The sequence below is a fragment of the Delphinapterus leucas genome, chromosome 19 (genome assembly GCF_059928025.1).
Source record: "Delphinapterus leucas isolate spDelLeu-1000000601 "Yukka" chromosome 19, BTC_Dleu_Yukka2, whole genome shotgun sequence".
Classification (NCBI taxonomy): domain Eukaryota; kingdom Metazoa; phylum Chordata; class Mammalia; order Artiodactyla; family Monodontidae; genus Delphinapterus; species Delphinapterus leucas.
The window spans coordinates 45,521,192-45,546,844 of NC_143147.1; the positions used below are offsets into that span (position 1 = coordinate 45,521,192).

General features: G+C 37.0%; 1 protein-coding gene across 16 annotated transcripts in view; it reads left to right on the forward strand.

Moving 5' to 3' along the window:
• Positions 1–25,653, forward strand: part of SPAG9 (sperm associated antigen 9) — a 149,097-nt gene that overhangs the window by 79,587 nt on the left and 43,857 nt on the right. For 12 of the 16 annotated variants that reach the window (XM_089901077.1, XM_089901080.1, XM_089901082.1 and 9 more), the window contains 5 exons: positions 572–666; positions 6,475–6,625; positions 15,538–15,579; positions 22,958–23,165; positions 23,712–23,811. In XM_089901077.1, coding sequence (XP_089757203.1) covers positions 572–666; positions 6,475–6,625; positions 15,538–15,579; positions 22,958–23,165; positions 23,712–23,811 — 596 coding nt within the window. Of the gene's footprint in view, positions 1–571; positions 667–698; positions 1,548–6,474; positions 6,626–15,537; positions 15,580–22,957; positions 23,166–23,711; positions 23,812–25,653 lie in introns of those variants that run through there. The other 4 variants (XM_089901079.1, XM_022558169.3, XM_022558172.3 and 1 more) reach the window with 2 other exon arrangements.

The following is a 25,653-nucleotide window of genomic DNA, read 5'->3' on the forward strand; positions in this document are numbered from 1 at the left end:
TTGTCTGATACATTTCTTATTTGGGCTAGTTTTAATTGGGGAACAGCCTGATTGATTCTTTTATATTTGATTTGATAGAATTACCCATCTTAATCCATGCATCAGAGTTCATCTTTTTGTTTATCTGAAGTAAACAACAGTTTCAAATTGATTTACATACTTCTTAATTTTTGTATATGCATGCATGCCAAGTAAAATTTTCACAACAAAAGCATACTTAAAAAAAAAATTTATTTATCTGGCCACACTGGGCCACTGCGGGATCTCAGTTCGCCGACCAGGGATCGAACCCTGGCCACAGCAGTGAAAGCGTGGCCAGGGTTCGAAAAAATTTTTTGCTATGCTAAGCAAGATGTTGGCTACTTTTGCGGACACTAGCATCCTTAAATGTAAGCATTTGCATATTCCTTTGCCGTTAAAAGAAAATTTCATCCTTAATATTCTTTTACATGGAACTGTAGTCTGATAAATAAGAAATTTATATTAAAAGGTTTCCCTTGCTAAAACAGTATGTTTTTATTCCAGGTATTAGTCTTAAAATTTTGTGTATTCTTTTCTTTCTTCAAAATAGATGATCCATAATTATATGGAACACTTAGAAAGAACAAAACTTCATCAGCTCTCAGGGGGTGATCAACTAGAGTCCACAGCTCATAGTAGAATTAGGTAAGCTTTTTAATACATTTTTGCCTTGGGAAAAAGGGTAATAAAATAATCTGTTTGTTTCTGTTTCTCTCTGTTCTTTAATCCTGGAACAATAGTTAAGCTGATTCAAAAAGCTCTCTACTGTAGTTGGAATGCTACCGGAGAGAGTAGCATGGAAAAACAGAACAGCTTTCACTAATGAAGAGGTAAATTGTGAGCCATGCTATATGGCAACATATCGAGGTATTTTGATTGATTTCTGATATTTAATGAAGATTACAGTAGGTTTAAAATTGTCTGATTTGTGAGAATGCTGAAAAATGTTCATTTCTCCTGTATAATTGGTTTAAAAGTCCTTTTTGTTACAGAGAGGCATGTTTGAAAGGGTTAGTAGCTAAGACTTCTGTTTGATGTGGGAGTGTGAATAAATTATGTAGATCTCCAAGCACTGTAGCCAATGAGCTAAGCCAGGACTCTTAGTGGAGAGGAAAACAGTTAATAGGCTTGCCGTTGCTCTGGATTGCTGCATAAATGCTAGGAGCAGCAGCTCTATGGTTATGAGGTGGGGAGAGCGGGATGACGTCATCGCTTCGGAGCTGCTGCAGGATGGAGTGGAAAGCTGCTGCTGATGGCATTGTTTTTGTGGCAGCAGCTGAATGACAGATCCTCACTACAAAGATACCCCTTTGGCCCCCGTGTAGGCCTCCTGGTTCCGGTGTTTCACCATGCCAGCACAGCGCCATGAGTCCTGGATGCATGCTGCTGTTTGTGTTTGGCTTTGTTGGCGGGGCGGTGGTCATTAATTCTGCTATCTTAGTGTCTCTCTCTGTTTTGCTGCTTGTGCACTTTTCTATTTCTACCGGAGTGCCAGCTCTGACGCAGAACCTACCAAGGATACTCAGGTACTTTAGTCTCTCTTAGAAGTCCCTGTTTAGTTGGTTTTTCTTGAATTTTTAGCTTCACGGGTCTTCTTTGTAACCATTTCTGTTGCAGATTGAAACAATGGAAAATGGATTGAAGCTGAGATTTCATTTCTTATTTATAGTAATTTATGGGCTATCACTTAGGGATACGGCTTGGTGTTTGGAAAGCACCGACTTAAGAAAAAGATTTTCAGATTGTACTTATACACAAGTACAAGATCAGTGCGGTCTTGTTTTAAGCAGTGTTCAAAGAGTAAAGGGAGAGCAGGAGTCGAGCATTGGGTCTAAATTTGCACAGTCTCTTCGTTTAGTATCTGAATATTTAGGAGCAAATAATCTTTTATGGTGGGACTTGTAGTTGATTAGGCACAGGCCATAGGTGTTTATTTTGTTCCAACTATCCTTTGACTGATGGAGGTTCAGGCATCCTTTTTGCAGTTTTTGCAGTTTTTGATAGCAGCTCATGGGAACTGACAACTTAAATATTTTCTTTCTAAAACAAAATATATTTTAAAGCAAAAGGATTTAAACCTTTTAGGGCAAGGAATTCATTTTTCCCCCCAATTATTTACACATCAAAGTTATGAAAGCTTTACAGAGCCTATTCACTATTGTTTTGTCAGATGTTGCCTTTTCTTTGTAGACTTGGGTGACAAATATCCATGCCCGCTTGTGGGGGGTAGTCATTAATCTCTGTAGCTTTTCTGCTCTTCACTCTACTTGCACGCTCTAAGAACCATCTTCTGTATTTTAGAGATTTAATGTTTTGGTTTCTTTTGTTTTCTAACTCATCAAACTAAAATTGATTTGTTGAGATTTTTGATTTGTGCATCGTTTTAAATGAGGGTTCATAGTGTATAGCTTTTTATATGTGTTTACTTAAGACTCAACTCCTAATTGTGTACTTAAAGTAGTAAATTCCCTCAATGTGTTCTTTTTTTATTCATAGGTCCATTCATGTTCAACATTAGTTTAAGGTCCAAAAATTAAACTTCAACTATGGTCTTAAAACTAGGTACTTGGTCATTTTTTTTTCCTGATTTTATAAAAATCAGGAGCAAATCTTATTACTTGTGTATATTTTAATACATAAAGGATTTGTATGTATGTATATATAGGCTTTTAGGAAATTGAAAAATACCTTGACTCAAGAATATTTAGACTATTAAAATAAGATTAGTCTTAAAGGGCTGGCTTAGGTTTCCGTTCCATTTAAGATGCCAGTGCTGTGCTGTGCCTTGCAGTGCAGTGCTGTGCCATGCAGTGCTGTGCAGTGGGTGAGAGGTTTGGAGTCAGACTGCCTGGCTACAAACGCTCTGCCACATGCGAGCTGTGGGGCCTTTGGCAAGGTGCTTACTCTCTGTGCCAGAGTTTCCTCCTCTGAGGTTCTTACCCCATTGGGTCGTTTTAAAAAACACGTGAGATGATTATTTTGTATTCAATCAGTCGCAAGATATATTGTAAATTAAACAAGTAAATAATTTTCATAGTCACTTATATCTACTACATTGTTAGCAAAACTATTTTAGCTCTAGCTGTTTTATTCATAAAATAACAACTTATGATTAAATTCAAAAAGTTCCTTGACATAAAAGTTGCTGTTGATCTGATTGAAGAAAGTCTTCCATATTCAGTCTTTAATATTAAGATTAAATTGTCAAGAAATAGGTAGTTCCAAGGAAAGTACATGGGTCTTGAAGTCAAAACAGGCCTGACTTTGAATCCCATTTCTGCTGATTACTAGTGCCTAACGTCTCTGAGTGTCACCTTTCCTAATCTGAAACCAGGGAAAATAATTCCTATTTCCTTATGAGGATTAAATGAGATAATCATCCATCTGAGTGCTTGCCACATGGTGGGTGTTGAACAAATGTAACCTTTTTACTGCTCTTTATAATATGTACAGTAGATTTTATTAATTATTATTTGTTTTAAATGGGAATAATAAAGCTGTTTCAAAACATATTTGCAAAGTTATTTATGCACATAAGATAACATTTAAATAACCAATTTAAAAATGGATATATGGCAGTTTTTAAAAATATGTAACAAGGATTCTGATACCTGATGATAGCTTTGTTTCTAGATAGTAATGCATTATTGAAACACCTGGGGTTTAAATCTGCCACTTGATATTTTCCCACATGTATTTCATTCTTTGGTTTCTTTTGTGAGTTTTACTGAAGCGTTTAACATACAGAGTATCAAACATGCATACCAATGTAGTACAGGACTAATGTTCACTTTTCAGGGTTTCCTTTTGAAAATAGGACTCTACTTAACGTGCATAATTACATGTCCTTCTCCCTCCCCTCCAAGTCTTACGTAGTTTATCAGTAAAAAAAGGAGAGAAAAGATGTGTGTAGTAATACAATTTTTCCACAGTTGGAACAGTGTAACCTAGAGCATCATTGACCCTCTTGACAGCTATCAGTCTCTGAAGAAAAATTCCCTCCCTGTCAAGCAGTTTCTGAAGGATAAATATAAGCAGTACAAAGGTTTGAATTCTACTTATATTTTGGATTGTAGATTTAGTATTTAACAGGAGTAGGAAAGTAAAACTTGGACCCACAGCCGACTCCTTCCCCCAACTTTTCCAGTATTTAACATGTGTGAAAATGATTGTGTTGTCATTCATAAAGGAAGATAATTCTCATGACTGGCCTGTATTTTGATTATCATTGGCAGTGTGATGAATTCGAATGAAGTTTGTATTGTCTTTCTTTGCACTTGGGGTTAGAGAGCCTTCCATTAACTTCCATCTGATTAAATTCCTGGTCACTTTTTGCTAAAGTCATTAAGATATGTTAAAAAACAATAAGTAATCTAGTAGCTCTTAGACCCTTAGATTTTCAGTTCCCAAAATACGTTCCCCACCCAAAATTTCCAATCGTTGTCACCATCATTTGGTGAAATAAAGGGCATTTTAAAATCAAGCAGAAAAGATGTGGCAAAGGGGTGAGTCATTCTCAAGAAAGAACAGGTTCTATGATATGTGGAAGCATGTATGTGTATAACGTGTTCTGTGTTATCCAGTAAGGATATAATAAATAATGCCTCTTCTCTGTGGACTTATGACAACTTTCTTGCTGAACCAGCATTTGGGAGTAACTGGTAGAAAGAATAGCCGACTACTTTGTTATTTGGTTGTTCTGGCAGGTCGTGGAGACAAACTTAGATTTGGTTTTAAAATCTAGCCTTTTATTATGCTGCCTACATGCGTTTGAATTTTCCTCCCAAATCAAATAGGAAAAGTACCCCAAGTGTGAAGAAGTTATAAATAATTAACTCTTGATAGAGAAAAGTCCTGTTCTATTTCCTTGTGCCTACAACTTTAATGAAATGCAGTCTATCAACCCTTTTGCTTCACCTCATCTTTAAGGAGGTGTTTGACAGTTGTACTGATCCTTTCTGATTGTCATTAGGAATGAAAGCAGTGTACCCTTTGTGTTCAGTGAGGGCACATTTCAAAAGTGGCTTAAGTTTCTTGGTATGAAAATAAGCTTACAGAATAAAGACTTATTTAGAAAAACTGAATATTTTCCAATTTATTATGTATTTATATTACTTATTTATAACCTCAGTGTTTCTGTTCTAACTTACATTTTTTACCAGCAGCACTATGGTTCCTAGAAGCTCCAAACCTTTGGTGTCTCATTTCTTGCTAATTTCCATTTGAGTTAATGACCCAGGATGACCCAGGCTTATTTCTACCCTCTAAAAGTCCTTTGCATTAACAAAGGATGTGTTTCTTGTTAAAATTCTATTATTAAAATTGAAACTCTTGTTCCCTGGAATTTCCCACAAAGCATTGGAAACTCTACAGTCTTTCATAGAATTTTTTGGCCTCCTTGTTTGGAGAAACTGACAATTGTTTTCTCATACATAATGTGGTGGAAAGGGTCTCATACATTGGTTCTGTAGAACAATACAGCTTTCCTACTTTAGGGGATAAAACTCTGAAAGCGCGCGCGCACACACACACACGCGCGCGCGCACACACACACGCGCGCGCGCACACACACACACACACACACACACACACACACACACACCCCCTAAAAGTTGAGAATTAATGTTTTATTCAGAGACATTACTAAGGGCTATAGCCCAGCAGGGCAGCCTCTCAGATAGCTCTGAGGAACCGTCCCAAACCGGCAAAGGGGGGAACCAGGATATATAGGAGTTTTTGCTGAGAAAAATAAATAAATAGATAAAAAACAACATATAGTGGAACATCAAAAGATTTCTGCTAATCACAAAAGACAGACATCTCAAGTTAATGATTTTAATGCTTTTCTATGTATGGGAACATGCAGGAGTCTGGGCTCATTGAAATTATTCCTTTGATATGCGTCTTAACTATCTAGGGTCAGTATACTGTTTTTCTCCATCCTGAATTCCCTTCAGGGCCCTCCATCAGGGCTGGCTGCAGTGGCTGATGGCTGAATGGCAGGCAACGTTGTTTGTTTACTGAAATGGCAGGCAGCATTTTTTTGGTCCACATGTCCTTTTTACCATTTAATCAGTAGCCCTGATTTAGACCATATATTGATTTTCCTCTAGGCAGAAAAGAGATACCCTGAAGAGGCATGGTAAATATCTAGGGATTAACATGAGGAATTGGGAAGTCTAAAAGCAGGAGTTGGGGTAAGGGACTCATCAGTAACTTAATAAGATTTCCTAAACTATATTTTATACCTTTCTTAGTTGATTCCCTGGGGCTAATTTAGCTTCTGAGACTCTGTCCTTTCTCTTTGGTAAGTCTGCTTGTTCAGATAGGCAGACAGAATTACTTAAGAGTGATAATTCTGGAGCAGTGACAGCCCAGCCTTATTACTTACAGTCATGATGAGTAACAGTTAAAAACGAATTAATGCTTGATTTTTCTCCCCTCTCCAAATAGAAAAGAACGCCCTATATCATTAGGGATTTTCCCATTACCTGCTGGAGATGGATTGCTTACACCTGACACTCAGAAAGGTGGCGAGACCCCTGGATCAGAGCAATGGAAATTTCAGGAGTTAAGTCAACCACGTTCTCATACCAGCCTGAAGGTAAGCTTTATTCTGTGAAAACCTTCAATTTATGTTTTATAACCTTTCTTATCCAAATTGAAGTGCTAGACAACCAGAACATAATAAAATGAAATAGTATGTACACATTTTTAGTTCGTAAAACAGATGCTTTTTTTAAATTGGAAATGAGCTCTTCCCAAGAGTTTTAGTTTTTTATTATACTTTTTCAAATTATATAGGAAAACAGAGTCAAGCTTTGTTACATCTTGGTTGTCACACTAATGACCAACATTTCTATTTGATTTAGGCTATTTCTATTTGATTTACATTATATGAATTTAGGATGGGGTGACCAGTGAACCAAAAATTATTGCCACCTGAAATCCTTGGTTCACTGTTAGGAAGCGTCACAATTTAGTAGGGCTTCACTTAAAAAAAAAAACAAAAAAAACCCCATGATACATTCCTCAAAACCTTCATAAAGCAATATCCAAAAGTGCATTGTGTTTAGCTGAAAAGGCCTGGTGTTAGTTTATTATAGATTATGTTCTTGACCAAGATCTTGTCACCAAATAAGTTATAAATATAAATAATAATATATTCTAAGAGTGGAGATATACTAATAATTGAAAATAATTGAAGTTATAGTATATATCTTATAAAGTGCAATATTTATAAAGGGAACACTGATTATAAAGGAACCTTGTTACATTAGAAAATCTACTCTGTCATAAAACAAACAGGCCACCTACAATGAATACAGGTGAGTTACTTACGTCTTTATCTCCTTTTTCTGGTCTCTTTTTCTCCAAATTACTTATCATGGTTTAAGTACTTACATAGATAGCTCTTATGATACTTCTAAATTACGAAGTCATTTACTTATTTACTTTGTTTCTCTCCAAAGCCATGCGGTTTGTTTAGTGCTGTATCCCTAGCACTTAGAAAAGGTGTCTAGCACATAATCGTCACTCAGAACATGTCTGTCAAATGAATTATTTGTTTTAGATGTTAGAAAGACTCTTTTGAAGATAATATAAATGGTCTGTTTTTCAGCTCTAGTAGGTAGAGGCATTTAGAATCATTCCATTGACCTCTGAAATGTGCTCAAAACAGTAAACAGTCAATAAATATTTCATAGCTTTGCTCTCACTGAAACGTATTTTTAACAGTAGGCCTAACCTCACCTTTTTTTCATTCTCCTTTCTTTTTTGCTCACTTTATTAGAAGGTAGTTATGCAGCTGCTCAGTGTCCACAGTGATGCCACTAGGAAGTTTTCTCATTCTTAGCCCTATGGCCACACTGACTTTTTTAGCCTGCCTGTTGGTTTAATAGATCTTCCAAAACACCCAGCTCTCAATCGCCTACTTGCCATGTCCCTTTCCCAGAACAAAATTAAGTAGCAGGGATACTTCTAGGACATCAAAAATGTATACCATATGGTAACTGTATTTTAACTACCATACAAAAAGATACCTTAAAGAGAAGATTGTTATTTAATCCAGTCCTGTATAGTATACCTGAAATCTTCAGGTATACTATACCATTTTATATAAGGGACTTGAGCATCTAGATTTCGGTATGCACAGGGAGTCCTGGAACAATCCCCTGTAGATACCAAGGGACAGCTGTACTGGAAAATCTGCCAGGACTCATGCACCTAGAAAAATATACAAGTTGTTCTTAAAAAGAAGTATTTGTACATATTATTCCTTTACTTATTGTATTTTTGTGGGGGAAATCAACAAACAAATAAATGAAACCATGAAATTTCAAGTAGTGTTATGTACTATTTTTAAAAAGCTAAGTAAGGGGCTAGAGAGTAATTAGTAAGGAGGAGTGCTTATTTCAGAGTGATGAAGGAAGGCCTCTTGGAGGTGGTGACTTGTGCCCTGAAATGAAGAAGGTACAGGTGCATGGAAAGGTCCAGAGGACTGTGTGTTTCAGGACGATCAACTAGCATCTGTAAAGACCCCGAGGTGGGGACAGACTTTGGTGTGTTTGAAGAATGTTTTTTTTTCTCTTCATCCCATTCCTCTGAGACTTCAGTGCTACCTACTGCACCAATGTGCCTTTTTTCACGGTTACCCAAAATATCCATCTCTCTAAATAGCATGATGGGGACTTCCCTGGTGGCACAGTGGTTAAGAATCTCCCTGCCAATGCAGGGGACTCGGGTTCGATCCCTGGTCCAGGAAGATCCCACATGCTGCAGAGCAACTAAGCCTATGAGCCACAACTACTGAGACCTCGTGCCACAACTACTGAAGTCCGCATGCCTAGAGGCCGTGATCCACAAGAGAAGCCACCACAATGAGAAGCCTGCATACCACACGAAGAGTAGCCCCTGCTCGCCGCAACTAGAGAAAGCCTGCACACAGCAACGAAGACCGGACACAGCCATAAATAATAAATAAATAAATAGTGTGATGGAAAATTCTCATTCCCATCTTGCCTTGTGGCAGCATTTGACACATTTGAATACTTTCTGCTTTTTTTTTAAATAAAATTTGTCCTTCCAACTTAGTTTTCTTCTAATTTTATTTTTTAATTGTTTTTTATCATTCTTTTGTAAAAAAATTTATTTATTTTATTTTTGGCTGCGTTGGGTCTTTGTTGCTGCGCGCAGGCTTTCTCTAGTTGTGGTGAGCGGGGGCTACTCTTCATTGCGGTGCACAGGCTTCTCATTGCGGTGGCTTCTCTTGTTGTGGAGCACGGGCTCTAGGCACATGGGCTTCAGTAGTTGTGACACAGGGGCTCAGTAGTTGTGGCTCACGGGCTCTAGAGAGCAGGCTCAGTAGTTGTGGCACACAGGCTTAGTTGCTCCACGGCATGTGGGATCCTCCTGGACCAGGGCTCGAACCTGTGACCCTGCGTTGGCAGGCGGATTCTTAACCACTGCGCCACCAGGGAAGCCCACTTTCTGCTTCTTGAAATGTTTTCTTCACTTTGCTCCCAGGATACTTCTCTTTCTCTTTCTCTTTCTCTCTTTCTCTTTCTCTCTTTCTCTTTCTCTTTCTCTTTCTCTCCCCCTCCCCCCTCCCCCTCCCCCTCTCCCTCTGTCTCCCATCTCCCCCTCTCCCTCTCTCTCTGGTTTTCTTCATAGGTCCTTTTCCATTGCTGCTTTTGCACTTCTAAATGTTGTAGTTCTCTAGGGCTTAAATTTTAGCCCCCTCCTCTACTTAATGTGGGTAGCTCAAGTTTCATGTCTGTAAATACCATTCACCCATCAGTGTTCACAAGTTTGAATTTCTGACCTTGACCCCTTTCCTGAACTCCACACCTGTGCATCCTTTTCTGTATTGTTTCCCCACATACATATTTGTATCCTGCTTAGGTTACCACCAGTAGAAGTATTCTTTCAAGGCCAATCTAAATGCCACAGCTTACATGAAGCTTCACCTGACACCTTTTGATGGTCCTCAAATCGAGTTTAGAGATCAGTTTAAGGCAGAAAGCAGAGGAATTTTATATTGTATCATTAACAGAAATTTCTTAATGGGGGGCCACTAGCAAAATTGGTAAAAAGGAACTTCTTATGTTAAATGACATTTTCTGTTGAAAATGTATTATAAAAATGCTAGGGTGGAAATGGGCAAAAATGTTAAGGTAAGGTTGTTCATCCAACTGAATTATATTCACGAAGGAGGAAATAGAGAGTGTATATTACTCGAGAAAGGTGGTTGTGGTGGGAGGACAGTGAAAAGATGTTTTCAGTTGGCAGGGTGAAGGGAAAGATACTCTTAGAAGGCGCGAGACTGGGTTGTTTGTGTGCTTAGAAGAGGAGTCCGAGAGAAAAAAATTGAAAACAACGGAGTGAAGGGCGATGAATGATACATCAGAATTATTGAGGAAGGGCCAGGGGAAAGGGATCACATATCCCATCTGCCATTAAAATCTACTTTATTGACAGGACATCTCAGTTTTTCCTCATCTTTTGCCATTACAAGCAATGCTGCATTGAATAACCTTGTACATAATTTAGTACTTGTATTTATAATTCCCATAAGTGGGATTGCTGGATTAAAGCATGTATTTAAGATTTTGCTAGGTATCACCAAATTGCCTGCCAAAGGGATGGTAGCTGTTTGTATTCTCACCAGCTATGTTGTATAAGTTCTTCATTGCTTTACAAGTTTAGAGTTCAGATATCTCTCCCTTGTGCCCAAATATAGAAAGAGAACAAAGTGTTTTAAATATCATTTAAAATATCCTACACATAAAATTTTCATGCTGTTTTCTAGACCTTGGTTAGTATCACTTTGGCAATGATTTCATAGATTCCATCTAGTTTCACATGTACACATATATATGTATATATACACCTATGCATATATATGCACCTGCGCATGCCTAAAGACGTGTGTGAGTATACACATATGTATATATACTCCGAAAAAGTATTATTTTTTCCTTTAGAGTCTCCTGGGTTGTTGGTTATTAGTAGAATGTGACTTTTAGAACTGAGAAAAACAATTTTAGCTAAAAAGCAATTGGATTGATACCTACTTGTGAAAGTTTTAAAGAGTACTTTTGAAACCACATGACTTGAAATACTTCAGTGGAACTGCTGTGAGAAGGTCTTGTTAGCAGGGTTTGGTATATAAAGCCAGTGGTCAATGTGTGCTGCATTCGTCAGGGGACGTGCTTAGCATGCAGAATGGAAAATTTCTGAACAGAGCCAGCATTATTGTTTAGAAGAATTTTCCATCCTCCTCCATTTGTGTTAAATTGTTCCTATTTCTTTAGTTTTCCCAAGCTTGAATCTCTATAGTAGTTAAACCTTATTCCTGTGTCTTTTGTGATTAAAGATCCTGTTGTAAAATGCATGTGTGATTTTAAATTTCCAAACAGTTAAAGCTCTTGGTTTGTTTTGTTTTTAACTTTTCATGTTGGAACATTTTAGACTTATAGAAAAGTTGCAAAAATAGTACAGAAGGAACGATACCCATCACCCACCCAACATTGATATGTTAACTAACCATGGTAAGATTATCAAAACTGAGAAATTAACATTGGTACAATACTATTAGCTGAACTACAGACTTGTATTCAGATTTTGCCAATGTTCCCACTACTGTTCTTTTTCAGCTCCAGGATGCAATCCAGGATCCCACATTGCACTGAGTTACGTTTCCTCAGTCTCTTCTAACATTTGATGGTTTCTCAGCCTTTCCTTGTCTTTCATGACCTTCAGGCTTAAAGAGTACTGGTTAGTTATTTTGTAAAATAGCTCTCAATTTGGGCTTCTCTGATGGTTTCTTATGATTAGATTGAGGCTATATATTTTTGGCAAGAATACTGTAGAATGCCGTAGTGGTGATGTTAACCTCGATTGATTGGTTCAGCTGGTGTGTGTTGGATTTCTTCACTGTAAAGTTACTGTTTTTCTGTTTATAATTTAATTAATATCTTGGTGGATATATTTTGAGACTGAGCCAATATCCTGCTTCTCCTCAGACTTTCATTTACTGATTTTAACGTGCATCAGTGAATCTTACCTACAGTAATTATTACTGTGGTGTTGTAATGCTTATTTTCTATTTTCTTCATCCTACATTCATTAACTGTAATTCTTTGGGGAGGGAGAGCTGCTCACTCCCTCCCTTCTATATTTGAACTCAAAGGTATTATTTTGTTCTGTAGGTTATCCAATGCTATTACTTATTTATTAATTAATTAATTTATTTATTTAGGCTGCTTTGGGTCTTCATTGCTGCACGTGGGCTTTCTCTAGTTGTGGCGAGCGGGGCCTACTCGTCCTTGCGGTGTGCAGGCTTCGCATTGCGGTGGCTTCTCTTGTTGTGGAGCACTGGCTCTAGGTGCGCAGGCTTCAGTAGTTGTGGTGCATGGGCTCAGTATTTGTGGCTCGTGGGCTCTAGAGTGCAGGCTCAGTAGTTGTGGCGCACAGGCTTAGTATCTCCCCGGCATGTGGGATCTTCCCAGACCAGGGATCGAACCTGTGTCCCCTGCATTGACAGGCGGATTCTTAACCACTGCACCACCAGGAAAGTCCCATTACTATTTATTTTGTTGCTCAGAGTGTTTCAGCCTTGGACATCAGGAGCTCTTTCAGGAGTCATCCTATACCCTTTCGACATGCCCACACTCTTTTGAGTCCTTCCTTCCTGACACCATCAGATGCTCCAGGCTCTTGCATTTTCCCTGCCCCTGCTGTGCAATCAAGTGCTTCTCCAAGAGCCTTGGTTCTGTTTATTGTAGAATGGTATTTAGGAACCAAGATCTAGGCACTAAATGTGCTTACCGGTTGGAATGTGATTGCTTCTAGGCCCTTTCTTCCGTTGATGCTTACGTTGGGTTTTTCCATTAGTTTATAGTATACATTATCTCCTTTTGGATTTTTACATTAGTGTTAAAATAAAAATAGAATTTTAAGAAAAATGGATTATATGTTGTAATATTTCAGGTTGGTTTTGCTTGGGACAGAGGGCAAGGAATTTCTTCTATAACTTCAGTTTTTATTTACAAACTTTCCCACTCACATATATCCTCATTAGATAACTTCAGGAATCATCCACAGCTGACAGTTGCAGTTTGAAGGGAAAAGGGAGTTAAGATTTACTCTTCTTAATATTTTGGTACTTACCCATTCATTTTTATTGAGGTATAACTGACAAAATTATAGGATACATACTTTCTCCCCTTTTAAACTCTTGCTTAGAGAAGAGGCAGTGGAATTAGTTCTTTCTTAGTGGGTGTTAATCAATGAGATTTTTTTCCTCTTTTTGGCATATTTATTGTGTTGTTTATTGACCAAGATGCTAGTGTATGTTGAGAATGAAAAATGGTAAAACTCCAAATAAACAACACTATTTAAAAACGATGGTATTTAAAGCTTATGTTTCTAATGTGACTCTTTTTGAAGTAATTGGCACATGGGTATTTATTACTATTGATATTTAATGTTTAAACAAACTCTTAGAATAAGAAAAATAGCTCTAAGTATTTCCTGTTGAAGAAAAATTACCTTGCTTTTTGCATTAAAAAATTTTGATGCCTACCAGGTCACACACAATGCCAGATGCTAGAAATGTTGTAAAGTTGCTCAGAGTCCAAATATTTTAGGAAGTAGGCTTAATAATTTTTTTAAAAGTCATATTAATAATGTTTCACAATCAAATGATATCGAAAATCTAGAGTAAAAATGTATAGTTGTCCAACTCTAAATTCCATTCCTTTGCCTCAGTCATTGTGAATAGTTGGTATACCATTCATACCCTTTTCTTTATATATGTACATAGATAATACATACTCATATATGTCTTTGTAAGATAAATGGTTTTAGGGACTTAGTCCAGGTGGTTAAGACTTAGCCTTCTAATGCAGCGGGTGCCAGTTTGATCCTTGTTCGGAGAGCTAAGGTCCTACATGCCTTGTGGCCAAAAAAACCCAACCAAAAAAACCCAGAAGCAATATTGTAACAAATTCAATAAAGACTTTAAAAATGGTCCATATCAAAAAAAAAAAAATCTTAAAAAAAAAAACCAAAACGATAAATGGGTTTATGCTCTAAGTATTTCCTGCAGCTTGCTTTTTGTTTTTCATTTTAAAATGTTATGTTCACAGTCTTTTCATTTTTATTTAGAGAGTTATTTACCTAGCTTTTGATGAAATGATAGTTGAGAAGAGTTGAAGATGAGAATCCAGAATCAAAGATCATGTAAACAGATATTAAGGGAGAGGCAGTCTGGTTTGTATAAAGTGAGTCATGCTATAGATCAAATGGAATATGATCCAACTATATAACAGAATGAAATCTTGCCATTTGTGACAACATGGATGGACCTAGAGGGTATTATGCTAAGTGAGAAAAGTCAGACAGAGAAAGACAAATACCATGTGATTTCACTTATATGTGGAACCTCAAAGAACAAAATGAACAGGCATAACAAAATGAACAGACATAACAAAACAGAAACAGACTCATAGGTACAGAGAACAAATTGGTAGTTGCCAGAGGGGAGGGGGCATGAGGTGATGAGTGAAATAGGTGAGGGAGATTAAGAGGTACAAACTTACATTCATGAAATAAAGAAGTCAAAGGAATGTAATGTACAGCATAGGGAATATAGTCAATAATATTGAATTAACTGTGTATGATGACAGATGGTACTTAGACTTATCGTGGTGATCATTTTGTAATGTCTAAAAACATCAAACCACTATGTAGTACACCTGAAACTAGTATAGTACTGTAAGTCAATTATATTTCAATTTAAAAAAAAAAAAGAAAAAAAGTGAATCATGCCTTGCTCATCTGTGGGTTTTTTTGTGGGAATTAACAGGGAGCTAGGAGAGCTGTATTTTAGACTTTTCAAAAGACTTTGATGGATTTCCAGACTAAGAATATTTAAAACTTGAAGTTGTTTGTGTTTAAGAAAAACACTTTTGTCTCAAAGAGGGCAAATGTACAGATAGAAATGAAGAATATGAGTAAATAGATGTTTTTGTGAAAAAGGACTTGAATCTTGGTTACCCTTCGATTGTTAGTGTTCTCTTAACAGTTTCAGAAGTGAGGGGCGGGAGGGAAGAAGAGTGTGGTTAATGTTTCCAAGTATGCTAAACTGGAATATTTATTATGTTAATTACTCGAGATGATTAGGATAAATTTCAGGAAGATTTCACACAGCTGTGTGAATAGAAAAAAGGGTTAAGTGATAAACTGCTTATTGACAAAGTATAAGGTAAGACAAGACCCAAGAGGTGGTTTTTGAGTCATGAGATGGCTTTAAAAAGAGGCTTAAAGGAGGTGATTTTAAGTCAAAACAAAACAAAACCCCCAAACCCTCATTTTAACAAAGTAGATAAAAGAGATGGATCTTGTTATTCTGAGAGGTAGCACAAGCCAAAGATACTTAGAAATATGCTAACACCTAGTAAATACATGATTTTTTTTTTTTTCTCTTTTATAATCTTTCCCTCTTCTCAGGTCAGCAGTAGTCCTGAACCTCTGAAGGCTATAGAACAGGAGGTGAGAATGGGGTTTCAAAATGTTTTGTAAAAAGTAAATGAAAGTGATTAACTTTTGGGTACTTTCTCAGCTGCTATTTTCAAGACATCAAGTGCTCAGTTTGGAAGACTGCTGATGTTATTCCCTGAAATAAAAAAGAAAATTGTTTCTTCTACAGTGGTTGCTAGGGCTTTACTGTAATCTGTAATTTACTCCTCTCTAAAGTCAGCATTTTGAAATAAAGGAGAAAATAATAAGTAAATCCTGTGGAAATTCAGCCTATTTCTATTTTTCCAGCTCTAGGTAAGAAAACGTGTATGCTTTGCACAAATACCTTCCTCAGGGCAGAATGTACATAACTTGTATGTATCCTGGAGACAGCCTAGTATGTCATTTTACCATGGGCTGCCTCCCTATTTAAACAGATTTGTTCAGCCCCAGTCAGGGCACCATTCAGCTTCATTCAGCAAACATCTTTTGAGAGCCTACTTCATGTCAGGCTTGATATGCTAGACCCTGGGGATATAAAGACAAAATAAGACTTTCTCCTACCTACTAGGTCAGGGTTAACCAGGGTAAGGCCTTCAGCAGGTCCATGACAGTGGAACAGTGTCTTTTTCAGAAATACCTTCAGAGGTAGGTCATCCGTGCCTCTCTAAATTTTTTTGAACCTACAGTATAATTTACATACAGACTTATTTCACCTAAATGTGTCTAGAATTATGCTTCTCAGTGTTTCTTTGGGTCACGGACTCCTCTAGGAATCAAATTAAAGATGCGAAGCTCTCCATAAAATACTTGTATACACAGAATTTTGTGATTCTCTTATGGTGTAGAGTTGTAAATCAAAAGAGTGTTAAAACTACTGCTTTGGGCACAGCTTTAACTTGGGGAGAAAGAAATGTAAACATAGGAATTAAATATAAGGTGATAAGTGTTATAGTGGGTATCCACTGGGCTAGTTACTCCCTGTAATTTTGTCTTTTACTTACATTAGGCTTAAAATCTTTGAAGCTAAAGACGAACTTATGTAGCAGAGTTGCTTGCCCCCTTTTTAAAGCTTATTTCAGATGAAATCAGGCGGCTACTTAGGAAAACACTGTATTGGAACATTTCTAAGTTGTCCTTAGTGGGATAATTTATTTTTATACTTGTGAGCTTACTTTATAGTCTTTCTGAACATAAATTGTAATGGGGCAATGCCAGATAACACATGACATATGTATTCTGTGCAGCACTGGGCACGGGAGGCATTTGATGAATGGAACATCTGAAAGTATCTTGTAAAGGCCTATAGACTTTCAGCCTGATACTCTAAAACCAGTAGGAAAATAGCACAAAGACCAGATTGTTTTCACTATGGTATCTCAAGTGAAGCTAAAAGTAATGACACCTGTTCTGTTTTTTTTGTGTGATAAAAAACGTATAACATAAAATTTACTATCTTAACCATTTTTAAGTATACAGTCCAGTGGTGTTAACAGTATTCACATTGTTGTGAAACAGATCTCTAGAACTTTTTTGTCTTGCACGTCTGAAGCTCTATACCCATTAAACAACAACTCCCCTTTCCCTCTGCCCTCAGCCCTGGCAACTACCACTCTACTTAGTGTTTCTATGAATTTGACCACTTTAGATACCTCATATAAGTGGAGTCATGTAGTAGTTGTCCTTTTGTGACTGGCTTATTTGACTTAGCATAATGTCCTCAAGGTTCATCCATGTTGTAGCATGTGACAGGATTTCCTTCCTTTTTAAGGCTGAATAATATTCCATTGTATACATATACCACGTTTTGTTTATCCATTTCATCCCTCAATGGACATTTGGGTCGCTTCTACCTCTTGGCTACTATGAATAGTGCTGCTCTGAACATGGGTATACAGATATCTCTTTGAATCCCTATTTTCAAATCTTTTGGTTTTATACCCAGAAGGGGTAGTGCTGGATCATGTGGTAGTTCTATTTTTAATTTTATGAGGAAACTCCATACTGTTTTCAGAGCAGTTGCAGCATTTTACAACCCCACCAACAGTACACAAGTGTCCTAATTTCTTCACATCTCACCAGCACTTGTTATTTTGTTTTGTTGCACAAGAGTGCCATTCCTTTACAGTTATAACACTGGAACCCCAAGTCAGGTTGCTCGTTTTTGTGGGCATTTTCCAGTGACATGAAAGCCTACAATGTAAGAGTTTCTTAAAGACTGAAGGAGTGGGAATGGGGTTACAAAACAAGTAACGTTTATCAGAAAGAGACTTGACCACCTGGTGAGTCTCCATTTTTGGCACCCACCTGTGTCATTGAAGAGGATATCTTAATGGCATCAGGCAGTTGAAATTGATAGGCCAGTGGTCTTCAGATAATGTAGTCAAAACTATTAGCCAAAACAGTACACCTGGCGTATGACCAGCATAAAATGGGAATTAGAAGTCTCCAGAAGTCACAGAGTGAATGCGAAACTACAGCATGCAACTCCCCTATAACTTTATGTTGAATAATTTATGTAAATGCTTCCAGTTTCCATTTAGGTCCTAGTAAAACATTTTCCCTCATTTTGTACCTGGTATCATATGAACTCATTGTTGACCAAAAGTGGTACATTTTATCTTTTAGCCGGCTAATATTTAGGTTTGTCTTTTTTCCTTCTATCTTTAGTTGGAGGCATAGTTAGTGACAGAGTTTCATAATTTCTTCCATAGGAGATACAATATAAGAATATTGTGCCCTTGGCCAAACACATGACAGAGACTTCCCACCTCATTGCTTTCCTGCTAATCTTGGGAGCTTTATGTCTCCACTATCTGGGAGACCAAGGAGAAATACGTCTTTTGAAAACTATTCCCTAAAATTCAGAGCTTTTCCCTCTTCAGCTCTCATGGTCTGTCCCTGGGATCCAGCTGTCAGAAGTACAGCCCACACTGTGAGCTATTTTAATGTGTGTAAAATATTTTTATGTGGTAAAAGTATAAAAGGGAAGTGAGTTACAGATCAATAATCTCATGTTATTTGGATAGCATTTTAAAATACCATCTTCTAAGCAGATCCTAATTTACCACTTCCTTGTAGCCCTAAATCTTGAGATCCCCTGAAGTGTCAGAGTCCTCTTCCTGTTTTAGGTTCAGCTCTCTCCTGGTTACTTTATTTCATACTCCCAGATCCACAAATGATTTTGGGGAAGAGGGCTTTTGCCAAGCTGTTTATATTGTGAACTTTTAAATTACTACATAATTTTTTTTAAGGTAAAAATAGCTAGACCTTGTGGGGTAGGGTGATATGAAGGAAGAGGAAATAATTTCTCTACTTGACTTTTATTTGAGAGATAAATGGAAACAACAAGGTCAAGATCGACCAGTTATCAAAGGCATATAATTTTCTCATTGTAGATGAACTTGATATTCTCTAGGGCTTTCTGAATCCATAGTTTTGATGGGTTTAAGCGCTGCCCATCAGTACTTCATCAGAACCTGGACTCTTTATATTAATTTTTAAATGTACTTTATATTTTAAACTTTTAAAGCTTGGGAATTCATGTATATGATAACATAAATGTGAATTAGCCAGGCTGTTAGATTAACCAAAATAATGCCACTTCTGTTTTTTCTGTTAAATAGAGTACACATCAAAACAAAGACCAAGAGAGTGGTACTCAGGGTGACTTCTAGTTGTTTTCACTATAGTCCTCTTTGGCTCCAGAAATATTATTGTCAGTTTTCCAGACTCAACTTCTAACAAGCTAATTTACTTGATGAATTTTTTTTTTTTTTTGGTACGCGGGCCTCTCACCGCTGTGGCCTCTCTCGTTGCAGAGCACAGGCTCCGGACGCGCAGGCTCAGCGGCCATGGCTCACGGGCCCAGCCGCTCTGCGGTATGTGGGATCTTCCCGGACCGGGGCATGAACCCGTGTCCCCTGTATCAGCAGGCGGACTCTCAACCACTGCGCCACCAGGGAAGCCCAGCTTGATGAAATTTTTATCAGATACTTTTGTATTAGGTGCCAGTCTCCAGCTCCAGGAAATAGTCAAATAATTTTGTCTTTTAATTTTAACAGGGGAGGAGGTGATAGAGGATTGAACTATTAATGTATTTGATTTGTCTTTCTTCCCATTGGATATCAGCTCTGTATTTGAGATGCACAAAAGAAAATAGTTGGCTGTGTAATTCAGCTGATTTTATTAGCATACGGTTAATATTGCAATATTTGTAATCAAAGTTATTTTAAACACAAGGCAATAATGAATGGATAGTCCCAACTCATAAATAGTATAAATCGTTTTCTTTTCTCAAAACTTTCAAATTGAAAAGAGAATTTCATCTAGTTATAGTAAAACTTACTATCTCTAGTCTCTTTATATACCTAAAGAAATTGTTTTTGAGGGACTACCCTGGTGGCGCAGTGGTTAAGAATCCACCTGCCAATGCAGGGGACACGGGTTCGAGCCCTGGTCCGGGAAGATCCCACATGCTGTGGAGTAACTAAGCCTGTGCGCCACAACTACTGAGCCCGAGTGCTGCAACTACTGAAGCCCACGTGCCTAGAGCCCGTGCTCCACAACAAGAGAAACCATAAATAAATAAATAAATAAATAAATAAATAAAGTGATGAAGACCCAACGCAGCCATACAAACAAACAAATAAGTAGAAATTGTTTTTGAGACCATACTTCATATATAGATTAATATTCTGAATTTTATAATTTTCTTTTACTTAAAAATATATATATTTAGAAGTGCTAACAAGAGCATAGTAAAAGCAAAAGTCAAACTACCCAGTGGCAACCACTTTTAGAATTGTCATGAGTGTCCTGACATAGCTCTTTCTAGCCATTCTTAGTTGATTATACTATACAGAACTGTTTTAGTCCCCAGTCTCTTCACAGAATATTGTGAATATTTTCCATCTCAGTAGGTATTCTTCTACAACACAGTTTTTTAAATTGCTGCGTAGTATTCTGTTGTATGGATGTTCTATAATTTTCTTAATTTCCTATTTTGGAGCATTTACGTTGTTTTCAGTTCTCTGCTGTTATAAATAACATCCTCTATCTCCATCTTTGATTATTTCCTTAAAAGTATATATATTTTCCAGTTTAACATAACATTTTCCTATGTCATTGAAAATTCATTTTAAGTAAGTATTGTATGCTAATATGGATATGCCACTTTATTTTTCTTTTGATAGATTCTGAATCTCAGATGAGATTTGTTTTTGCTAAATGGATCATCTGTCATGGATATATATGTTTCTTAAAATGTTGATGAGCAATAAATAATCAGTAGCTGACCAACTATTATAAAAGTCCAAGTACAATATAAACTGTCAGAAAATGAGACTAGCAAAAATTTACTAGCATGACGGTCTTCAGCAAATATTTGGGTTTTATCCACGTGTTAGAGCTTAAACCCACCAGAAGAGCTAAGATACTCAAAACTCTTAGTGAGTACAACATGCTAGGTCACAGTCTGACTTTATAGATTTCTCATTATTAAAAACAAAAATAAGGGGGGAATAACCTCCAAAAGCCTGGGATAGGGATGAAGAGTGTGGGTGGGAGGAGTACTGAAGGGATAAAGAGCTCTCGGTTTGCCATAGAGAATATATTTTCTTTTGCATGCCCTTTGTTCTCATCTGGTAATTGATTTATATTAGTTCAGCCATACATCAAAATGCATTATAGTAAATTAAAATATTAACAGAAGAAAATGGAGATGAAACATTTTAATGTTGTAAAGCTAAGAGGTTTGGTGATCGTTAAGTTCTCCAAGTGTGATTACTTTCATTGTAGTTGCTGTCCATCATAGCATGTGTAAGTTGACTATATGTCAAAAAATGTTTTCTTATACTTGAAGAGAGTCTTAACCTTGAACACCCTCTTACTTTTCAGCACTTAAAATAACCTAAATCTCTCAGACAGTGTAAGATTGGTATAGTGTTAGTTATTTTTAATTGCTTGGATTCTGTTCCATTATTTTTATAGCTATAATTTATTTTATTTTTATTGAACTATAGTTGATGTAGCTATAATGTATTTTAAACCATGTTCTTTAAAAGTTAAGAAAGATAAAATTTTAAAGAGGGAAATAAAAATCACTAATAATCATCCCCCACCATAGCACAATTTAATATATTTATATATTCTTTTTTTCTCCTTAGGCCAAAAGCATGTATTGCCAAATTTTCAAGGTTGTGCATAATGTATTGTTATAAATTGTAATAAATAGCCAACATTTTAAACACTTGGTATGTGTGAATACACCGCTAAGTCTTTATACAGAAAAATTTAGAATAATCCAATGAATTGGGTACCATTATCTCTATTTTACAGATGAGAAAACATAGCTATAGGAAGAATACATAACTCATCCAAAATTATGCATTTGGTAAATTCACTAGATTCACCCTAATCATCACCACCATCATTGCCAGTACTAAACATTCTGTCCCACTCTCTCTAAGACTGGGTGCTTTGCTGTAAAGAACTGCCTCGTTATTGGTAGCTAGTGGACAGCTGTTTTTGATTATTTTGGAGTCACAAACCCCATTGAAAATCTGATAAAAGTTGTAGATTCTTTTCCTAGAAAAATTCATTGTACATAAACGTTTGCATAAATTTTCAGTCTGGGCATGTACTTCTTGAAGCCTATCTGTGGATCTTAGAAGTAGTTGTGAAATTTTAATGATTATATATAAATGACCTGGATTGCTTGTTAAACATGCAGATTACCTGATCCCACTGCCTAAAGTCTGGGCTTGGACTTAGGATCTGTCCTTTTTACAAACACTTCAAGTGATCTGGATGCAGGATTTGTTTTCTTTTTTTGGTGACGCCTTGCAGCTTGCAGGATCTTAGTTCCCCAACGAGGGATTGAACCCGGGCCACTGGCAGTAAAAGCACGGAGACCCAACCACTAGACCACCAGGGAATTCCCTGGATACAGGATGTTTTAAGAACACTGTTTACAAAACTGTATCCTGAGATTAAGAATCTTGTTATTCCATTGCTGTTTTAGAGTAGCTACCACACAGTACATGCTCTAAGTGTTTGGAAACAAGTCTTTATTATCAAATGATTTTACAAATGAGGACTGCCATTACAAACTCTGATGATGGCAGTAATGTATGATTTTATTGCTAATACTGCCACTCTACTTTTAGGTCTTTAGGTCTTCAGGTCTTCTATTTAGAAGAATCTCATGTATGTCTGGAAAAACATGATTGCTTAAATATTTCCTAATTACTTGAAAATAATCTGCAGAGATTATTTATTGATTTCCTTTGGTAATCAGTGACTTACTGTTTTTTAATAGAATTTTCTTTCAAGTTTCTTAACCCATGTAAAAGATAGTTTTAAATAAATTACTTGTCAGAATGTTTTCCCTAATTATATTTATTCGTAGGATGAACTTTCTGATGTCAGCCAGGGAGGATCTAAAGCTACCACTCCAGCATCAACAACTGCTTCAGATGTGGCAGCAATTCCTAGTGATACTCCCTTACATGAAGAGAATGAAGGATTTGGGAAGGTTGCCGATACACCAGATAAGTCAGAGAGAAGCAAGCATATTGAAGTACAGGTAGTCCAAGAAACTAGAAGTGTATCAACAGGTAAGTGACCCTACTTATTTACATACTGACAAAGTATTCAATAAATCCAGATGTGGATATGACATCTTTGGGGTGTTACTGCCATAGATTTATAAAACTGTATTCAATTGTAAATAAGCTTTAAGATGTGATGATTACATAAAGTTTTAGAGAGAAAAGTGGTGGGGCAGTGGCTGAGGGGTTGAGAGCCTGAAAGGCAGGAGGACATTCTTTTTCTGTTCCCTACCTTAGGTCATTAGTCTTTGTCTTTAATTTCTCTGTATTTCACCCCTTAAATACAAGGAAAACAGTGAGTTCTGGCCTGGTGTACACTGCACTGTGTCCAGAGAAACACAAATGAAAACTTCCTTTGGTTATTTTTTAGTTGCTCATATTTACTGTTAATTGAATATATGACATATTGTCTGTCTAACCTTGTGTTTCCTAGAATCAACTCTTTAAAATTTTTTATGATCAAATGATGTATTTACAACCATAGAAGCAATTTTCATAACGGGGGCAGTATGTGTTATATGCACTGTTTTTGTTATCTTGTTCTTTCCTAAGACTCTGCTGAAAATGAAGAGAAGTCAGAAGTTCAGGCAATCATTGAATCCACTCCTGAGTTGGATATGGACAAAGATCTCAGTGGATATAAAGGCTCAAGGTACTGTAAAAGCCCGATTAGGACATCTTATCCTTCCCTTTCCCCTCTCCCAAAGCACACTGTTGTCCCCTGGTCTCTAACCAGATAAAATGCATTCAAATGTTTTGCTGAAGAAATGTTGATGTTATATTTCAGTTTTCTCTTTTTTGAAGCTGGATATTGTACATAGTTTAAATCTTCTGTGAAGTGTTACCTTTGCAGCATCAGGGACTAGGAGCATGTGGACGGATGGGGAAAAAAGACAGCCAAGGAGTATTCCCTACTTTGTGGAACTGGGAAAAACATAACAGCAAAAGTGGGGAAAATATAATTTGAAGAAACGTTATTCCTTCCCCCAATCAGGAAGAAGACAATGTATTCCCTTCAAAACTGTAATGATCTCATTACTAGAAGAAATTAGTCTCATTTTAGTATCATTTTACATGGGGAGGCTATTTAGAGGTTAGAAGAGAATGGTATGTATTATCTTAATGAAGATCATCTGAAATATATTGATGTTCAAGAATGTCACACAGGAGCTGCTGCCTTTTAATTTCTTCCATAAATTTTATTTTTTAATTAACTAACAATGACCATAAAAATATGTGCCATTTTTTTGATCACTGCTAGACATTATATGCAGTAGCGGTTAAAAAGCATGAGCCTAGAATAAGACTACATGCATTCAAATCCTGACTTGGATTTGAATCTGAGGTAAGTTTCCTCATCCATAAAAGGGAATTATGATAATACTTCAGATGGCTGTAAGGAGTAAATGAATCAATATATGTTAAATCATTGGCAAAGTGTCCAGTTCAATAAATGTTAGCTAGCATTATTGTTACCTTCATTATTGTTTTATATCATTTTATCTTAATTATAGCCTTATGAGGTTGATGTCTTCACCCCCATTTTACAGATAAGGAAGCTCAGAGTTGTACAGTAACTTGTCCAAGGTTACCAAGCTGGCAAGAGGTGGAGCTGGGATTCAACCTAGGACTCTGATTTCAAAGGCTGTGCTCTATTGAAAGATTTTTTTCTTTATTGTTTATTTAAGAAATTAAACAATGCAGAGTGTAAAAAGCGAAATTTGCTTCTTATTCATCCTCTCCTAAACCTAAGAGATGCGGCTACTTACTAACAGTTGTGCGCTCTTGTCATTCTGAACCTGTTTTTAAAAATCAAAAACATTTTTATTAGACTAAAGCATGTATGGCAGTATTAAGGTCAAATCATAATACAAAATATGAAGGGCAGTAGTAGGCCCTTACCCCTACTGACCCCTCATTCCCACTCCCAAGAGGCAGTCTCTATCACTTCTCAGGTCTCTTTGGGTATTTATCTTCAGGTATCTAAATCACATCCTATGCTGTTCTTCCTTGGTCTCTCTCTTTCTCAGTTGGGGTTCAGTGAGAAAATCAAGTCCTAATGCCCTAAGGCACCCCTTGTATATAATGAATTAGCTATACTCCTGTGCAGGGACTTCCCCGGTGGTCCAGTGATTGAGAATCTGCCTTGCAATGCAGGGCATGCCGGTTCAATCCCTGGTCAGGGAACTAGGATCCCACAAGCTGCGGGGCGGCTGGGCCCATTTGCCACAACTAGAGAGCCTGTGTGCTGCAACTACAGAGCCCACACGCTCTGGAGCCTGTGCACACTGCAACTACTGAGCCTGCACACCGCAGCTAGAGAAAAGCCCATGTACCGCAACGAAAGATCCCGTGCGCCATTAACTAAGACCTGCTGCAGCCAAAAAATAAATAAATATTTATACTCCTGTGCATCTAGAACAGTACTAGCTATATACTTTCTTTGGGAGAATTGAGCAAATAGTCACTCAAATCATTTTCTGTATTCTGTGGA